Raw genomic sequence first — 20,979 nt, 5'->3', positions numbered from 1 at the left:
TCAATTATACAAAAGACATCCCCCTGTCAAAGACAGGGACAAAAGTTTGGTATTCAACGCTACCAACACAAACACTAACCGATCCACCAATATGTGGTCAACAAGTATTAAATGTTCTCACCGCGATATCAAAATCAATCAAACCACCTCACAAAGTCGTGCACGAGTATACCACGGGTCAATTTAAACAGTTTCCTATCAAATAATGGTTGATATTTACGGAAGATGTCTTCTCAACAGAAAAGTGTAGCGCACCAATATAGATTTATCAAAATAGGCGACCAAGGATGAAATCGATAATCTTTTAAGTCTGACCGGGATTGATCCAGATGAGATTGTCATTTTTCAGGACCGACACGGAAAACTAAAAAACTAGCGATATCAAATGGCATGAAATAATTCGTAGGGTTATTGGAGCTACTTCGGGTAACATCCCTGCGTTCACTGATAGCGGAAAAATCAGAGATTCGCTGATATCAATTGCGGCACTAAGAGATGATACACAGAAAGCTGCAGGGGAACGCGTAAAAAAGACCGGCGACACAACGACAGGTTAACTCAGCATGAACGGTAACAAAATAGTGGTTTTAAGAGATCCAACATCCCCGAAAGATGCCGCAAACAAACAATATGTTGACGCGCTATTTGCAACCGTCGGAGACATACTCGCTACTCGTTTAAGAAATACCGGCGACACAATGAAAGGTGAACTCAATCTCAACGGAAATAAAATAACCGTGTTAGCGGATCCAACATCTGACAAAGATGCCGCGATGAAAAAGTTTGTTGACGCCATTGATGGTAAATTATCCATGTTGCGGGCTGAATATGATGTTCACATAAACCCGTTTTCAAGACTTCGTAGAAACTTTCAAAAAACTGATGAGACCATAGATAAATTCTTTGGCTTCCCGCTCGCCGTTGACATGAAACTTTCTGATAACAAAACTAACACTGACACCATCAAACAAACACAACAGAATATCGTAGCGGCGATTCCTGAGATCGTTAACAAAACCAGTTTGATTAAAGTCCCCACTGGAGTTACTCCCGGGCATATTGCCAACATAGTATACTCGATATCATCTGGATTTGCAACATGGTCTAAACAAAATAATACTATCAAATATACAGCAACAGTCACTGGAGTGTATAGACTGTCTGTGTTCAGTGCCGCTAAATTTGAAATCTTCACAACATATCCCTGGAGACATTCCACCGACAAGTTTTCCGGGGTTGTGACTATCATATTAAACAAGGGAGCCGAAGAAACATGTATACTGGAATCCGCCGACAAGAAATTAACCGCAACATCTTACTGGTGATGTTTGGAATTTGTAGCTGAAACGCCTCAATTGGTTACTGCGTAAAATAATAACATGGCATTAATGAAGTCAACAATGGCGGCATCAACGACAACACTGCATGCTCAGCAATATAGATATGATCAAGTACGCGAATGGCAGAGTTAAAAAATACCATTAACGAATGCACAGCAAAGGTAAAAAAATACAAACGGCGTGTAATCATCCTAGACACAATAGTGTATTCAGTATCAGCGTTAGTTGTATCCACAGGAGTATTATTATCAGCGCTAACAACAGTGACAACTGCAATCGCAATCACAGTTACAGTTTCATCATCAACCGCCATCGCAGGTGTTTTTAATATAATCGCGAAAAAAAAAATCCTCATGTGCGAGCACAAAATTGCACGATTATATCATACAACTAAACACATCCACGAGCGCCTACTCGAAATTGTCATCGCTGATATCATCAAGCCTAAACGACGAAACAATATCAGATTCCGAATTCGCGCTAATGGCTAGCGCATACGAAGACTATACTAAACATTTAAAAACAACAAAGATAAATAACAATGTCGGAATTACTTCATCGAGCTCTGCTCGATATAGCCACAAAAACAAGCCAAAAACGAAATTCTTTGATAACAGTAACCTCGACTAAACCAGATTTCAGTATTAATTTTCCAACTGCAATTCCAGTAAACGAAATCGCGTTAGCACAATTACGAACATATCACAGCTGGCCCAATATCAGATCAAAATCGTTCGGTGGATTACCAGCAAATAATTCGCTTGTGTTTGCAAATAAAAATAAAGAAGATGGTACACCAGACTGGAATGTCATTGGGTTACCAACCGGGTCTTATCAAATCGAAGAAATCAATGAAGAGTTACAACGTCGAATAAAAAATATCACAGGAAAAGAATCCAAAATAACAATAACTGTTCATGAGCCAACGCTGTCTTCTGCCATCGAAATAAGCACCCCACACTACGCCGTGGATATATATCAGAGTTCGATCAGAACAGTGTTAGGATGGCCTGAAATTCCACCACCGGCACCACCAATACCACCAGCGCCTGTAAAGTCTGATTATGTCACTGACAATAAGTCATATCACGAAATCGCCCCGGTGTACTTAAATTTTATAAATGCTCTAATACAAGGACCGGCATTACGTGCCCATCTTCAGGTTTTACCCGAAATTTTTGAAATCAGATGGGAATTTTTTATCTCAGAAGAGGGGCCTGCACATATAACTTTATCTATGATTAATAATGCTTTTAAATTTATTGATCAAGAACATGAAAAACAAGTACAGCTGCTACGACAACTTTTTCAAGAACATCTTTTTGACACATCGCTACGCAGTGAAATTATCGCGCGTATAGAAGTATTAAATCAGCTCGCATTCGATATGGAATATTTCAATCAGCGATTAATTGAAGTGGTAGTAGATTAAGTTGACAAATCTCAACAAGAATTTTTAAGCTTTTTTAAAATAACAGAGGCAAATCTACCAAATTTTAAACTTCTCTGGTATAAAGTACCCGAGCTAAAAAAATCCGTCAATGATCTAATTAATGAGTTCTTTGATGACATACTTGCACAACACAGACGAACACTACCGGATCCAACTATTCTCCGGAACAACAATGACCCCGAAGGGCAAGGCCGACATGTATCTCCGGGCATCGTAAATATAACCGAAGTGGTCGCCGTCAACCTTGCATATGATGTAATCGATGGTAGCTACAGCACCGACCCGACATTATCAAATCAAGTCCAGCTAGGATTTGTCCTTTATTCATTAACCCCGAAAGATGTACCACCTGGATTTCTAATCGTGCAAGAGCCAATCAATCCAGTCTATCTACGATGTCATAATCCGTGGCTGACCAGAATAAATTTCAAACTAACAGATCAGTCTGGCCACCTTCTTGATTTTCGAAATGAAACACTACATATTAATTTACTTGTGAAATCGTAAAAATCTTACGATTATTCAGTCTTAGAACAGTAAAAATATTTTATTTATATATATTTCATACACATCGACTAATTTCTCAATTCTGATAGGATATTTAGTAGTAAAAATCATAGAAATCGACCGATTTGTTAATTCTGATAGGATGTTTACCAGTAAAAAACATAGAAATCGTCGGATTTGCTAATTCTGATAGGGTGTTTGCTAGTAAAAATCATAGAAATCGACTGAAATTCACAAGCAAGTATAATAATTTTATTTTTGTGCAAGCAACAGTAAAATATTTTATTTATATATATTTTGTACACATCGAGCGATTTGCTAATTTTGATAGGGTAATTAGGGTAATTACTAGTAAAAATCATGAAAATCGACCAATTTCTCAATTCTGATAGGGTAATTACTAGTAAAAATCATGAAAATTGACCAATTTGCTAATTTTGATAGGGTGTTTACTAGTAAAAATCATGCGAATTCAGCAAAAAGTATATATATATATATATATATATATATATATATATATATATATATATATATATATATATATATATATATATATATATATATATATATATATATATATATATTACTGACAATTAATCAAGCGAGTAACTATATAATGTACCAACATGTGAAGGTTTTTATACACGACAAGCAAGTACTTGAAAACTACATCAAAAAACATATTCACACAGTTTCTAGTCGGCCCAGTTGATTTAGTTATTGATGTGTACGGTAACGAAGACTTCTTATTGACCCAATCACAGCTGGATAAACTACAGCAAGAACGTATTTGTATGATCAGGTGTAATAAAGATCAAATTCTAAATTACGCGTACTCTTGCATTCAATCCGATCGACTAAGGGAAATATTATTGAACTGACGAGGAAGTAAAAACACTTCGTCACCTTGACAAGGAAGTAAAAAAATAATTATCACTTTTTTTTACTTCCTTATCAAAGCGATTTCATTTCCAAGTACTTGATTTTATCAAAGCGAGGTATTTACTTCCTTGACTTCGTTACTCATACGATTTTTAGCAGTCTTACACGGGTATTTATAACCTTCTTTGTTTCATATTCTTGGGCTAATTCCAACCTAATTTTTTTCAATTGCACAAGATAACGGAACAAATTCATTTAATTGTGCTTCTTCTACTGTAGCCAGCGACTTATATAAATTCGTCTGGATCATCTTTATTAATCGGTACTGAGCAGGCAAAATATAACGCCCCATATTCAGCTTCATGTAGTGTTTCAAAATCAGACATGATTTTTTCAGGATTTAGTTCATCGGATATATTAAATCCGCGCTCTTCTAATTTTTTAATAGCAACAATCACATCATTGATATTTTCGTAATTCATATATATATATATATATATATATATATATATATATATATATATATATATATATATATATATATATATATATATATATATATATATATATATATATATAAAAGAAAAAATAAACAGTAACTATTGATGAGCGGTTATCAATCATAGTTCTTGCACTGGCCTATGTGTTTCACGAGGTCCTTTCAGACTTGAGATTTTTTATCTTTGAGATATTTATCTCAGTCTTACAGAACCTTTCTGATGGTTTCTCGGCATCCTCGTAATTTTATTTTTGGCCTCATTCTTTCTGACCCATGTGACGTAGAGCTTTCTGCATCCAATGTTACTGTTTATTTTTGGAGGTCTGTGTACATACCCCCGAAGATCAAAATCCCAGGGGTGAAAAACACACCCCCACGATTCGACGTGAGGAGATATTTACACGAGGGCCCTGCTGGAGCCCCTCAGAATTATTATAAAACCCTAAATGGGCACCGTCGACAGTGTGTCCGTGACGAGACTCGAACCGCTGACATTTGATAAAGTCGGGACGAGAGTAAAACGCTTTACAACTGCACCACGGTCTCATCTAATAATACAGGATTTAAAAATTATCATATAGGTAACTATTGACAAACAGTTAACTGCTTAATTTAAATTTAAATTCTGAAATCCAGTTGGATCTAAATTTTAACACATCTTATGAAAAATAACACTTACCTGTACTGACAATTGTTGATTTTATCAAACGCGGAAGTGTTAATGCGAAAATAGACTGTGGCGCAGAAGTGTATACAATTGACTGTAAAAAAAACAACTGTGTACAGTTCTGCCCGCTGGATAAATTTACCTGTATTGCACAGTCTCAGGGACAATCACCTTGACAAAGTCACCTTGACTTTATCAAGGGGGGATAATTGTATCATTGACTTTTGCACAGTCGCTGTAGAGTTATCTCCGTTATCTGCATCTACATAAGAAAATATGATCCAGCTATCAAAATGAAAATGATGATTTGATTATATTTTCTGCAACACGTTGGACCGAACGCGGATCAAAACCGAAATACTTGCCAGCCGCGTACATTGACTTAAATATTTTCTCTTCACGGGCACTTATGTTGAAAGATCTGACAACTTTCCTTGTAACGCTCCTAAATTTACCGGTACCTCCTCGTGCAGAATTCTCGCGTTGTGTGATGGCTTGTAGATTAGATAGTTCATTATTAAGTTTCTGTCCATCAACGTGATCAATCACAAGACCGCCTTTGATCTCTCCAAAGAAACACTCGAACACGAAACGATGACAGAGATAGTTTTTATTCCCAGCGTTGAAACTTAGATAACCAGAACTATTAACAACACCAACTGGTTTTTTCAATCTACAATTTCTGACTATTCCACTACTTGACGCTTCGTAATTATTGATGATGGGGTGTGGGACAAATTCTTGATTCACTGTACAATAGTAATGTCATTTGTCTCATTTATAATTTGTCTAATTTATAATTTGTCTGAGAACTTAGTTAAATAATCGCGCTCACTTTTTAACGCATCATCGTTATTTTTTTGGTTATAATATCTTTTAAGTTCACAGTATCTCTTTCCCTCGCAACTTGCACATAACTGTGTTTTATCTCTGACCCCAACACCACATCGCAGACATGGTATTGGTCCTAAACTCCCTCTTCGGATGCTTTGGGAATGTTCCCCGCAGAATTCTTTTCTGCAGGATTTATTACAAGGAGTTACAGATCCAACATTAAGCCATTTGCACTGATTCATTATATATATATATATATATATATATATATATATATATATATATATATATATATATATATATATATATATATATATATATATATATATATATATATATATATATATATATATAATATTTCTTATTTAAATGTTTGTCTTAAATATAATATGGAGGAGTTTGAAAGATCATCTGCAATCAAACCCTGGAAAGCTTCTAGATTCGATCTTGACAGACTAACCCCTGACTCGCGGAGACGATCCCTGACTGATCTGTTTGATATTATCAGGAATGCCAAAAAAGAATTTCCTAATGATGGAGCATCTCACATATGGTCTACATTCAAAATTATACGCGACATTGACGTCGTCGACGAAGTCATTGATGCTACAATTAATGATGCACGGGCAAAAACAATTATCGATTACCTTAATCAGAAATATTTTTTCAGAATAAAGTTTGTTGTGCAAGCAGATTCCGATACGTGGATTATCCGTGATAAAAATGACCCTGTCCTTGCTAACGGAAAAACCGTTCTGTTAAGTAAAGATTCCAAACCAGGAATGTTGACTGGGATTGATAAGCCATATTACGCTCGAGCGTATCCTGTAACAGCGGTCATTTATGGAATCTATCCGATAAAAACATCAAAAATGAATAAACTTGCCCCAATGAGATTTTCATCCTTGACAAAGCTAAATTGTGTAGCCGAGCGAGTAATGGAACATTTCGAAAATGCGATGCGCGGAAACGGTCTAACTGATCTAAGACGTTCCAAGATAGCAGCGTGGGCTGAAAAAGTCAAGGATACAGGAGCATCAATAAACGATGTTGCCGAGCTAGAAAAAGCACTAAGATTTCCCATAACCATAACAACGATAACAGAGGGAGTATTATACAAATCGAAATATAATCGGAACGGAGCTCCAATAAATATCATTGATCATAACGCTCACGCTTGGACTAACGCAGTTACGATATTTCCGTGGGATCGTGTTGTGAAATATTACCCGCCAGCTGGTAAAAATATGTTTGATTTTATTAAACAGATAAGCAAAAACGACCCTGTGTCGATGTGGTTGTTTAAAAGTTCCGAATATGGCGAGTATGATCAATTTGAAAGATCTAACGGTGAATTATACCGGACAGAATCTCTGTAACAAGAAATGAAAAAACTCGCAGAGAAATATTCAGAAAACACTGAGCAGTTATTAACTAATTGTTTTACAGTTCCATCAGTTGCTGCCCATGCTGCCAGAGGGAGAAATTCATGGAAGCCAACCCGAAGTGAGTTTCTTGAAGATATACAATTGAGTTGTGTCGAGTATGGACATGGCGGTTTGTGGAATACCAAGTATGACCGCAGCGAGATGATTTCTGTAGACATGATTGAGTGTTATCCGGGAAGCTTTCTTGGGATGGACGAGTGTAGTGGATATTTTAAAAGATTTGGACATCCCACGAACTCGATGACGCGAGTTGCTATAAATGGTCCTTTACCCGATTTTGACTTGACAGGACTTGCTCGTGTAACGTCCTTTGCGCTAGCTGAAAAACTTCATCCGTGCTGTTATATTTGCTTTGACAGACACTAAGGTGAAAGCGCTGGGCACCAATAGTGTTATTGCGATATATGCTTGACAGCCGAATACTGGTATCGTTGACTGTCAGTGAAGCGATTATATCATATCGACCGCAGTCTTTGGTTTGGTTACCAACAACCGAGCGTATCAGTCTCAATGAAGTCATTCAGGAATATGCACGAGAGTGTCCAAATACTCCTGCTGATGTCATTAACAATAACGCTCCTAATATTCTTAAGATTAAACTCAGCAATAGTGAAAAAAACAGCAAAAGATCTCGGTAGAAGAATAATCGGTAAGTTTACTCAAGGTGGCGCATATGATCATAAACGACATCACTTACGATTGATTATGAATGATGCTGAATTAAATTTTATAATTGCTGATGCCGCTGCGAGAAATATATTTTGTAATCGGGATGACGCTTACTTGTCTGACGGAACACGGTTGGGCATAATTGTTAGTTTCATTAATGGAGAATCACTTCAGTACACACATTTAAGATCTTCGATGCTGGCTTATGTTTCTATAAATTTGCTATCAATGATAAATAGATTTCCCGACACTGCAGTTAGAGTTGCAACGGATTCATTTTACTTGAATAAAAGATACTCAGAATTATTGGCTCGTTTTACAAGCAATGATGAATCGTGGAGTTCGTGGAGAATAAAAAAGGAAATGTTACATTGTTATTGTGAATCCGCTGATGTTGCGGTTAAGGATAATTATTGCAAATCAGAATTATCAGAAATGTCTTCTGCATCGTCTGTGAATGATCCAATCACTAGACACAAAACCGTTTATTTGAACCGTCCGGGAATTTGTGGTAAGACAACTCGAGCGATTGAATTATTTCGGAATTCTGATTTAATTGTGCTAACACCTACACACAGACTCGCCAGGGAAATGAAACAACGAGGAGTAAATTCTTGTACTTATCACAGCTTTTTCAAATACAGCGCTGGTGTGTGGACTCCAGATCGAATGGGAACAAAATACATTCCGCGGATTATTATTTGGGATGAAGTGTGCACAGTGCCGTTAGAAACATTAAAATTGTTCCTGGATTGGCTGCTAACAAAAAATACTGCAGTAGTTATGTGCGGCGATCACGGTCAGCCACCTCCTTTTGTTGGTCGATCTCCGCATTTGTGATTAAAAGATTTCGTTGATTGTTATGAAGAAGTGTCTGATGATTATAGATCTCTTGATGCAACGTTGAAGGAATTTAAAACATTAATCAGATTACAACCGAATAAAATTCAACGTGAAATTATGCGTAAAATAATTTCAGAGACTTCAATGAGCGACTTTCTGCAAACGTGGAGACCAAACGATTTGATAGTGGCAAGTAGAAAGATAGTCAGAGACACACTTCAACAGCAGTTATTTCAATTACAACGGGAGAAATTTCCAATGTTGCCAGTGCCATTGTGTTATAGACCAGGTGATACGCGGTTACAAAATATCGACGTTGATATTCCTGGGAAAACAAAGAAACAGAATTTAGTATTAAATGATGTTGTTGCAGTTGATATCAATGTTGTTGAAGATGCACTAAAAATGAACAAATCCCCGTGGACGCTAGGATACGCAATGACAATTCATTCGTCTCAAGGATTGACTATTCTGATACAGTTGTTTGGATCGTTGATGATCGCATCGAATGGTCAAATTTAGTTTACTTAGCTGTGTCCAGAGTCAGAAGAATATCTCTATTGCGGAGAATTGTCTTGGAAGAGTCAGTAGCTGATGACAAAAGTCAAGTCGATATAATAAGAAAAAGATTAACTGGTTATAAACAGAGTGACAAAAAAAGTAATCGCGATTTTGATCTCGATGTTGAATTTATCATGACACTGAAACAACAATAGAATAATCACTGTGCGAGCTGTAATTGTATAATGTTGTGGTGTTACACTAATAAAAATCCAAGACAATTCACCTTAGATAGAAAAGATAATGGTCGCGGTCATACACGACAAAATGTGATGCTGACATGTCTTGAGTGTAATCGAAGTCGTGGTGCTGGCTAGTTAAGTGATTTGGGCGGCAATTGTGTGTCTTCGGGAATTACTTGTAATTGTTCACGTGTGAATCCACGTTGAGGAGCAGTTGAATCCAGCCTGTAGATTGCTGGTCTACCAGTAGATCCAGTTATGTTAGATATCTTGTGTGTGGTGATTTCTCCAGATAGGATCAATCGTTCTTTTTTACCACCGTCAAGTTCACCTGGTTCATATCAATATCTCACAGTGACATTGCCCAGTATTGGTTGTGCTGAAAAATCACGTCGTACGGGTATATGCTTTTTGGTAATTGCGCTAATAGGTTTCTTGTTGGTTATTCGAGTTATTTCATTATTTAATGCAGCTATCACGCTTGGTAATCTTGCAACCCATTCACGCGATCTCTTGTCCTGAATGAATTCCTTCGCGTATTGATATCCAAATAACCGCTCAGCAAGTGTTCGATTAAATCGTTCAACAATTGCCTGATCACGGTGAATTTCAGTATGTCCTCGTCTAATGTTGACATTATGTTGCTTCATCAGCGATGATACTGCACCCTGAAATTCTTTGCCAGGATCAACTTGTAACAACTGTGGCCATTGTAGAGATCCTCGTTGATAAATTTGTTCAAAAGCAGAAGCAACCTCAGACGCTGTTTTAGTTGTTAACGGTTCTGCATCTTTGTATCTACTTGCAACATCAACTACAGTTAACGCGTATTGATATGTTATTTGACGTCTTCGGATTTTAATATTATCATGTGTCAGAAATAATATATCAGCCTGATGAACTTCATTTGTCACACTAACATCAAAATGTGCAAAGTGAATTTGTTTAGGCGGTGGTTGGTAAATTTGCCATATTGCCTGTTTGGATATCCACTTTTTAGCAGTATCACGTGTGACTTTTGCTGCACTGGCAAGTTTACTAATTGTTGCGCTACCCCTCCAGTATCCTCTTGGGGAATAATAAGTCGACTCCATTATAATTAATTACCAGCACCTAATACAAGCTTAGATTTCATTGCCTATTTTATTAACCAACTAGATAACCTCTCCTTGAAAGATTTGTCAGTAATAGAATTTAACGCATGAATTAATTTCACATCCGCGAGATGCCTATCTTGTAGATATTTACTTTTATAAGCTACATCATGCGCATGACACGCTTTATCGATAGCATTTATCGGATACTCACCTGGTTTTGGTCGATCTTGGTCATCAAGTCTGATATCAAGTCTGGTTCCAGGACCACAATAATTATACCCTGGTAGATGTTTTTCTTCTGCGTATTTAGCCCACGGAGCCCCTGGTAATTTTCCTAACTTGGCGGCAATATCACCTCCTCGTTTTTTTTTTTACTTGGCGCTGACGGAGTCAGGGAGATAAATCTGAACTTTTTTATACCGCCTCGCTCACACTTGCCCGTAACCGCGGATCTATTATTTTTTGTTGTAATAGTTGTTAGATCACTTGTTGGCGTGCGCGCCCTGCATTTCACACAATACAAATCCATATTTATTTTATATTATATCTAATGGAAATTACTGATTTTTCTGCAACAAGGAAACGAGAACCAGTTAAGCATCACGCATCGCTACCAAATTCTGTTCGTATGATTATAATTGGACCATCTGGGAGTGGTAAGACACAGTTGTTACTTAATTTAATAATGAAGTAGATGAAGTGGGACAAGTTGTATTTGGTAGCACCAAGTGTAGACGATCAACGATGCTACGAAGTGTTAAGAGATTTTAATGAAAGCGCAAAATCATTAAATGAAAACGAAGATGATATTGTTGAATTTATAACTGACATTAATGAAGCGCCAAGTATTGATGGTATTGATGGATTTATTAATAATTTAGTCGTGTATGATGATGTGATGTTGGATAAACAGTCAAATCCTGCCAGGATATATTCCAGAGGCAGGCACAAAAACACAGATGTGATTTATGTAACCCAGCGATATACACAAATTCCTAAAGTGATCAGAGATAACTGTAATATTCTTGCTGTGTTTAACGGAGTTGATACACACACATTACGAAATATTCATCAGACTTGGTGCAGTGGTGATATGGATATCAATAAGTTTAGAAATTTATTTAGTCATGCCTAGTCAACACCGCACGGATTTATCACGATAAATTTACATGATCCTCGAACACGGTATCGAGTCGGGTTAGATACGATTTTTGGATAATTTTTCGTACCTCGATAAGGATCTTAATTTTCGAAAAAGGACGCAGGAAGCAGCAGGGCGGGCAACGACAACAAAGGGCAGCAACGACGGCGACAATTGCGTTTACAATGAAGCGTCATCGCGGTTTTATAAAGGGCTTATTTCGGCATTTGGGGGCTTCTAAACGTTGTAGGATTCGCCCGCCCTGCTGCTGCTTGTGATGTTCAGTCCATCTACTGTCTAAAATGGCCGTCACAAAGGCAATCTTCAAGATCTTGTTTTCGCTTCTTTTCCAGAACGGAAATTCATATTGACAGGGGATTGAAGACAGACGACTTATTATGATGCTAATTGGTCATAATGTTATCAATTTAATTTCCAATATAGTCGGAAAAGCAGCCATATTGAAAGTTTTGTTATTGCTCTCCTCCCGAATTAATGGTTGAATCAAAATAGGGTTTCAGTAAAAGACTTATTATGATGTCTAATTGGTCCTTAATGAAAATTGGGTTAATCTGATATAAAATTTGGCCGCCACATTGGTCATTTAATTTTTATTGTTATAACAACAGCTCCTGAATAATATGTAATATTTCCTTGGAATGTTTGCCAGAAGACTTCGTATGATGTCTAGTTGGTCCTGAATGAAAATGTGGTACCCTTATGTTATCCTATATGGCTACCACAGCGGCCATCTTGAAAATCTTGTCATTGTTGATCCTCCTTAATTAAAACTAATACTGCCGTGTGGCTTCACCAGAAAACTTCTTATGATGTTTAGTTCGTACGAAATTAAAATGGCGCGGATCTGATGTCCATTGACCCGTGTACAATTACTTTTACCATTACTCCTCCTGAATGGATAGTCGTATCAATATGCTGTGTTACTAAGCAACGTTTTGTGCTGTATAATTGGTCCTAACGGTACCATTCAAACGTTTAGTATGAATGCAACGGTGACTATCTTGGAATATTGTTATCACAAGTTCTCCGTGGATGAAAGTTTATATCGGTATAGATTCTTTCACTCAGTCACTTTCTAGTTGGAAGTTATAGAAAATGGTGCAAATCTGATCTATAAGGTGGCAGCCAAACTGGTCATCTTGAAAATCTTGTTATCGCTACTTCTCCTGGATAGCAGGTTTTATCGACATTGTACTTTCACTAAAGACTTCCTATGATGTTTAGTTAGCACTAAATGGTGCCAACTCGATATAGAATATGGCCACCATGGCATCTGTCTTGAAAGTCTTGTTATCGCTGCTTCTCCCAGACGGCTGGTTTTATCAACATTTTACTTTAAATAAACACTTCCTGTGATGTTTAGTTAGCACTAAATAGAAATGGTGCCAACCCGATATAGAATAAGGCCACCATGGCATCCTTCCTGAAAATCTTGTTGGTGCTCCTTTGAAAAAGAAGTCCACATCAACATTGGGTTTCCACTAGAAGACTTCTTATCATGGCATATCTTTTTTCTATAAACTGTAGCATTACTTTTTAATTATCACAGATTACGTTCCTATATATTGTTGTGAATCTGACCGATCATGTTCCTATATATTGTTGTGTATTTGTGACAGATTATTTCCTATATATTGTTGTGTATTTGTGACAGATCATGTTCCTATATATTGATGTGTATTTGTGACAGATCATGTTCCTATATATTGTTGTGTATTTGTGACAGATCATGTTCCTATATATTGTTGTGTATTTGTGACAGATTATTTCCTATATATTGTTGTGTATTTGTGACAGATCATGTTCCTATATATTGATGTGTATTTGTGACAGATCATGTTCCTATATAATTTTGTGTATTTGTGACAGATTATGTTCCTATATATTGTTGTGTATTTGTGACAGCTCATGTTCCTATATATTGATATGTATTTGTGACAGATCATGTTCCTATGAAGTGTATTTATGACAGATTATGTTCCTATATATTGTAGGGATGACCATCCTTACGTCTCTGCAGTGAAAACGCTATCAATTCTTTCGGTTGAGAGATTTTTGTAAGTATCTAACATCGTTTTTCCCAAACTTAGTATCGTGTACACAATAATAGCATTAATAACATTTGCTTCCCACAACACTTGCAAGGTAATTATTTATAGCGTCTTTTCTATTTCATTGAATCTTAGCTCTCATTAAGTCTTTATAACGATTTACCTCAACCCCACACAAACCCAGCAACGTCAAATTTATTCTGCATTATGTTTCTCCTTAAAAACTTGTTGTTGTTCCTATTGTTATTATTATTGTTATTATTATTATTATTATTATTATTATTATTATTATTATTATAATTAGTATTATTATTGTTGTTGTTGCTGTTGTTCATATTATTATTATTATTATTGTTATTATTATTATTATTATTATTATTATTATTATTATTATTATTATTATTATTATTATAGGAACCCTTTTGTATATCCTGACTTTGTGTATTACTGGACGAAAAACGGGAAGACATTTCAGGAGTTATGTGACTACGTCCATGAATTTGCACAGAAGATAATACAATCTCGCAGAAAAGCACTGGTAATTTTAAACTGTTTTTTTCTTTCTTTCAGGATAGTAAGATCACTGAAAAAATGAAATAATTTCCATAATTTCATATGTATTTGTAGATAATATGTGTTTAAGAATAATCTATATTTTCAGTGTTCTCTGGCGTTCTCATCAAATTTGTTGCAGGTTGATCTGGTTCAGTTCTACCCTTACAAATTCGTGCGAATCAACTAAAGCGTTTCCAATGTAAGTTATCTTCATAGTTAGATGATTTAGAATGGAGGCGCTTCTATGAAATGTTTTAGATTTTTATCCTGTTTCTTTCCTCTGATTGAGTTACAAAAAATAATTTCGAATGGTCTGATCAATAAAATAAAATATGATACAGATTTTCTGACTTGTTTGTATGAGACCGCTCCGGTGGTCTAAGTGGTCGGAGCATCCGGCTTGGATGCGGGAGCTCGCGGGTTCGAACTCCCGCCGAGTCATACCAAAGACTTATAAAAAATTGTTCTATTCAGCATTAAGAGGTTAGTGTTAGGACTGGTCGGCCTGGCATCATGATAATGTGCCTTGGTGGGTGGGACATGATGTTACATGTCTGCGGTATGATGCCCCAGTGATAGACATCACTATGAACTGTCACACTGCAGACATCGTAGCGATGGGACTTTTGAAAAATTGTTAAATCAACGTTAAAAATCCACTTTATACATACATACATACATACATACATACATACATACATACATACATACATACATACATACATACATACATACATACATACATACATACGTACATCCATCCATCCATCCATCCATCCATCCATACATACATACATACATCATACATACATACATACATACATACATACATACATACATATACACACCAGAATATTGGAAATCTGGGACGAACAAAATACAAGGTAATGATTTGTTAAAGCTACATTACAAATCCAATTCAGACCGCGTCGGTGGCCTAGTGGCTAGAGCGTCCGCCTCGGAAGCGGGAGGTCGTGGGTTCGAACCCCGGCCGAGTCATACCAAAAACTTACAAAAATTGTACTAGGCGCTCAGCATTAAAATGTTAGTGTTTGTACTGGTGCCTGGTTAAAAGTGTACATGACTATTTCTACAGGAATGAAAGCTTGATAACCAAATCCAGAGAATTAAGTCGAAGAGGACTAGAAAAATACAACCATGCACAAATAAAATCATATTTTTGCAGACGGCACAATTTCTTTCAGATAATTATCAAAATTTGAATTTTAGTCACCCAGTAGCCTATATTTACTACTGTAACAATGAAATATCCGGGATATAATTTGCGCTTACTGAAATTTACATAAAAAAAACAGATGGCTATATGGCTCATCGATTTCTAGGACAGTCTTGGCATCCGTCCGTCTACGGGAGACGATGGCGTAGCTCCAAAGTAAACTGTTGTTTATCCTTCTTTCTAGCTCTCTTTTCAGCTTGTTTTATCTTTTATAATCAATGGAGAGTGAGCTAGAGATGTTAGACCCGAGGTATGTGAAGTTCTCGACAACTTCCAAGTTGTACCCATCGATGGTGACAGAGGGAGGGGAGTCTGCGTCCTGCGCCATGACATTAGTTTTCTTCAAACTGATGGTCAGTCCAAATTCCTTACAAGCATGGGAGAGGCGGCATACCAGCTGTTGAAGTCCATCTTCCGTGTGTGACGTCAAGGCTGCATCGTCGGCGAAGAGCAACTCACGGATGAGTACCTCTGTGACTTTAGTCTTAGCACGGAGACGGGCGATGTTGAACAGCTTGCCGTCAGCCTTGTTATGGATGTACACTCCCTCGCTGCAGTCCTTGAATGCATACTGGAGACGCATGGAGAAGAAGATGGCAAAGAGCGTCGGCGCAAGGACACAGCCTTGTTTGACTCCGCTGATGGCTGGGAATGCTTCAGATGTTGCGCCATTGAAACAGACTGTGCTGTGCATGTGCATGTTCTCGTGCATGATGACAGCAAGCAGACGTGGAGGGCAGCCAATCTTCTGCAGGAGTCTGAAGAGTTCACTCCGACTAACCAGATCAAACGCCTTCGTCAGGTCTATGACGGCAATGTAGAGGGGCATCTGCTGCTCGCGACACTTTCCCTGCAGCTGACGTAGTGAGAAGATCATGTCTACAGTTGACCTGCCGGCTCGAAATCCACACTGGGACTTTGAGTAGACGCGGGAGGCTAGGATCTGCAAGCGCGCCAAGGCAACACGGGTGAAAGATTTTCCGACGATGCTGAGGAGGGAGATGTCCCGGTAGTTGTTGCAGTTGCTAAGGTCTCCTTTGTTTTTGTACAAAGTGACGATGTTGGCGTCACGCATGTCCTGCGGGATGTATCCCTGTTCCTAGCAAAGGCAGAGGAGTATGTGTAGGGGCTGGAGCAGTGCTGGTTTTCCGCTCTTGAGGACTTCAGAGGGAATGCCGTCGCTTCCAGGAGCCTTACCACAGGCAAGGCAGTCGATGGCTTTTCCGAGCTGTGTGTGGGCTGTGTGTCTAGCTCCTCCATGACAGGCAGGGCTGGAATGGCATCCAGGGCAGTTCCAGTGACATTGTTTTGGGTTGCATATAGCTCGAGAAAGTGCTCAACCCATCGCTGCAGTTGTTTCCTTTGGTCTGTGATGACTTCGCCCGTCTTGGACTTGAGGTGGGGGGGGGCGGTCTTGTAGCTGGGGGGCCTGTCGCCTTTTTGATACCCTCGTACATTCCTCTTGCATCCCCGGTGTTAGCAGCTGTCTGTATACTGTTGCAAAGGTTCAGGCAGTAGGTGATGGCATAGCGGCGGTCGGTCTTCTGGGCGTTGTTCCTTGCAATCCTGAGGACTTGTAGTGTTCTGGGGCTAGCTGCAGCCTTGTATGCCAGGAGGGCTTTCCTCTTTGTTTCAGTCACGGGCTCCATCTCCCCCTAGTTTGCCTCATACCAGTCGACATTCTTTCGCTCCCTCTTCCTGCAAGCTGTGATGTTTGAATTGTACACAGAGTCACGGATATGGGACCACTTGGAGTTAATGGTGTCATCACGTGTCACTTTGGTGAGGACTTCCTTTAGTTTGCTGATGAACTGATGTGTTTTCTCTGGGTCGCTTGCACAGCCGGTGTTGTTGCGTGGGTGACCCTTCTTCTTGGCGTGGTGCAGCTTCTTAGGTAATATTCGCACCTTGCTGGCCACGAGGGAATGGTCCGTGTTGCAATCGGCACTGTGGTATCTGCGGGTGAGGAGGACACTGGCCAGTTGTGCACGCCTGGTGATGACGAGGTCTAACTGGTGCCAGTGGCGTGAACGTGGGTGTCTCCACGACACATGGTGGATCTCCTTGCATTTGAAGAAAGTGTTGGTCACACATAGGCTGTGGGAGCAGCACATCTCCAGCAGTCGCTGACCATTCTCGTTGATCTTGCCCCTTCCGTAAAAGCCGAGACAGGTGGACCAGGCCTCATGGTCAGCTCCCACTCTAGCATTGAAGTCTCCTAGTAAGTAAAGGCTTTCATTGTTGGGGATGCTGGATATTGCCTGATCCAGAGCCTCATAAAACTTGTCTTTCTCCTCGTGAGTGGAGCAGAGGGTTGGGGTGTACACGCTAAAGATGTTGACCGGGCCTAAGGATGTTGACAGCCGGAGGGCAAGGATTCTCTCAGTACCTGATGATGGAGGTTCAATGAAGGCGATTAGTGTGTTCTTTACGGCAAAGCCTGCACCATGCTGCCTAGGTTCATCCGAGGGTTTTCCCTGCCAAAAGAACGTGTAATTGGCTTCCCTGATGGTGCCGCTGTCAGCCAGTCGGGTGTCCTAGAGGCAGGCAATGTCGATGTTCAGTCGTGAGAGTTCTGTCAATAACGGCAGTCTTTCGTGCATCGTCGATCTGCTGTAGGTCAGGTTCAATGAAGGCGATTAGCGTGTTCTTTACGGCAAAGCCTACACCATGCTGCCTAGGTTCATCCGAGGGTTTTCCCTGCCAAAAGAACGTGTAATTGGCTTCCCTGATGGTGCCGCTGTCAGCCAGTCGGGTCTCCTGGAGGCAGGTAATGTCGATGTTCAGTTGTGAGAGTTCTCTGTCAATGACGGCAGTCTTTCGTGCGTCGTCGATCTGCTGTAGGTCAACGGCCAATCCAGGACACATGGTCCTGATGTTCCAGGTTGCAAAACGAAGAGTTGGAATTTTCTTCTTTCTTTTTTTAGTCTTTCCTGGTGCGGAGTTTTGTGGCCCACTTGTCGAGATGGTTCTCTAAGCTCCACACACCCAGTGAAGCAGGCAGGCCATGGCGGACAGCACCTTACTGACCGGGAGATGCCCAGCTTGAGGCGGGCGGTAGCTGTCCAGTGAGACCTGGTGATCTCTCCCACCGTCAAAAGTAACCCCTGGCGCCAAGCTCTACGCCAATCGAGCTTTGACTTAGAACCGGTAAACTGCTACTTCTCGTGTTGTGCTGAAGCCGTACGACGACGCTGGAGTGTCCTCTCCAGTGGAGCTATGAAGCCTGGGCGGTGTGGTATGGAGAATCAGCTGATGTCCATGCAGCAGATCCCCCCTCTGCACGCAGCTGGTGGGCCCAAGGGAACGACGAATGCCGATACACCTTGGCACCAACGGCGTCTCAGGATTTGCCGGAATGACGTTGAAGTCAATGTCAGACCGCCGTAGGGACTCCGTCTCCAGATTTTCTGTCGGGGTTTACTCCCTTAGCCTTTCCCATGAGTGGGTATAGCCACAAGGCAGCAGATGTTTGGAATCGGTGTTTTCCTTCTCCTTCTAGGACAATACATAGTTCACATTACTTTCGCCTGTGAGCTGAACTAGTTTCCGGTCGCCATTTTGTGGGTCAATCTCATCAAGTTGAAGACTTGCGGCCAAGCCTAACGATGAAATCTGATTTAATTTTCAAGGAATCAGTTCTTAAATAGAGATGGCTTGAAAGTCAAGCTAAAGTACAAAGATGGACTGGAAAAACTAGTGTTGGAAAGATAAGAATCAAAGCTAAGCTTAATGGGTGGAATTGGTCCGTATGAAATGGACGAAGGAAAAATGACGAGTGACGTCCAGTGCCTTCCGGAGATAACCTATATTGACATTTTAAATTATTTGGTAAACACGAAATGTGCTTACACGTTAGAAGATTTTAAAGCTTAGAAATCACTTGAAGCTTACAACCAGTTTGTCAATTGTTGGGTCAAAGACGTCCTTGCAGTCTAAGTGAGCAACAAGGCGTTGGTAACTGCGAAGGTGAGTTTATATTCATTATTTGTTACTTCATACCATTTCGTATAGAGCATTACAAAAGTAGTTATTGTTATATCTATTTTATGGGGTCAATTTATGAAGTATTAAATTTCATTCTATCACTGACTCATAATAAGTGATTGTCATCCTTGTATATCTGGTAAATTTAGGGGTATTTTTTATCCATTGGGGTGGGTTTCTAGGGTTGGCAACGAAAAACATGGATTGAGGGGAGACCGTAAACACATATTTTTTTCTTATGCAGATGTTGCAAAAGTTTACATATGCACATATTTCATTTAGAAATGCTCAAAATAACCAAAGAACTGACTAAATTTCTCTCTGCATTTTTAGGTATGACATTCACAGCGTCTTAATGACACATCATTAAAGCCATGGATAATTGCAGCCAAAACGGGTATTGTTGAGGCACCCATTGTAATTGTATGGCTGGCCTTGGAGAGGCATGCAGTCATATCGGTACACTACTTTTCTACATTCAGCAGCTGTGCGCCTATAAAATGCAAAGCCAGTTACTCAGGAGAAAGCATACTGGTTACTACAGTCAAGCATTAACAAGGTCGGCTATGCAGAAATTTCTCAAACTGATTTCACGTCAGCTGAAAGTAAGAAAAGGAACCTGGAAAATGACATCTGTGGAACCACACATAACAAGGAACAAAATAATCCGAAGCCAACTGTCCCATATGTTCCTGCATCAACATATGCTGCATTCGATGAATTCACATCAAAGTTATTTTCGACCAAAACCAAACCTGTAGTGGTTTCAATCATGCCCAAGTATGCTAAACATTTTATTCCTACAGTAGCATGAACTAATCTTCCAAAGCCTCTCCGTGAACTCACAGATGTCATTAATGTTACTGCAGAACAGACAAAACATGCATAGAGGCTCACTCGTGGACAAGCTGAGTGTAAAAATTGGCACCGGCTAAGAACGGGAAGAATAACAGCATCAAGAATGAAAGTCGTGTGCACATCTTCCATTGATAAGCCATCGATTTC

At 39.2% G+C, this 20,979-nt stretch overlaps 1 protein-coding gene across 2 annotated transcripts in view; it reads left to right on the top strand.

Annotated features, from left to right (window-relative positions):
- The window catches only part of LOC149782617 (ultra-long-chain fatty acid omega-hydroxylase-like), a 104,007-nt gene that overhangs the window by 47,131 nt on the left and 35,897 nt on the right, over nt 1–20,979 (top strand). For both annotated transcript variants that reach the window (XM_089934101.1, XM_089934102.1), the window contains exons 6-7: nt 14,139–14,201; nt 14,610–14,733. In XM_089934101.1, coding sequence (XP_089790227.1) covers nt 14,139–14,201; nt 14,610–14,733 — 187 coding nt within the window. The remainder of the gene's footprint in view (nt 1–14,138; nt 14,202–14,609; nt 14,734–20,979) is intronic.

This window comes from Sinohyriopsis cumingii, chromosome 15 (assembly GCF_028554795.1).
Source record: "Sinohyriopsis cumingii isolate HCF-2022 chromosome 15, ASM2855479v2, whole genome shotgun sequence".
Taxonomy (NCBI): Eukaryota; Metazoa; Mollusca; class Bivalvia; order Unionida; family Unionidae; genus Sinohyriopsis; species Sinohyriopsis cumingii.
The sequence above is the reverse complement of the archived record's forward strand: the minus strand, read 5'-3'. Positions and strand labels throughout refer to the sequence as shown.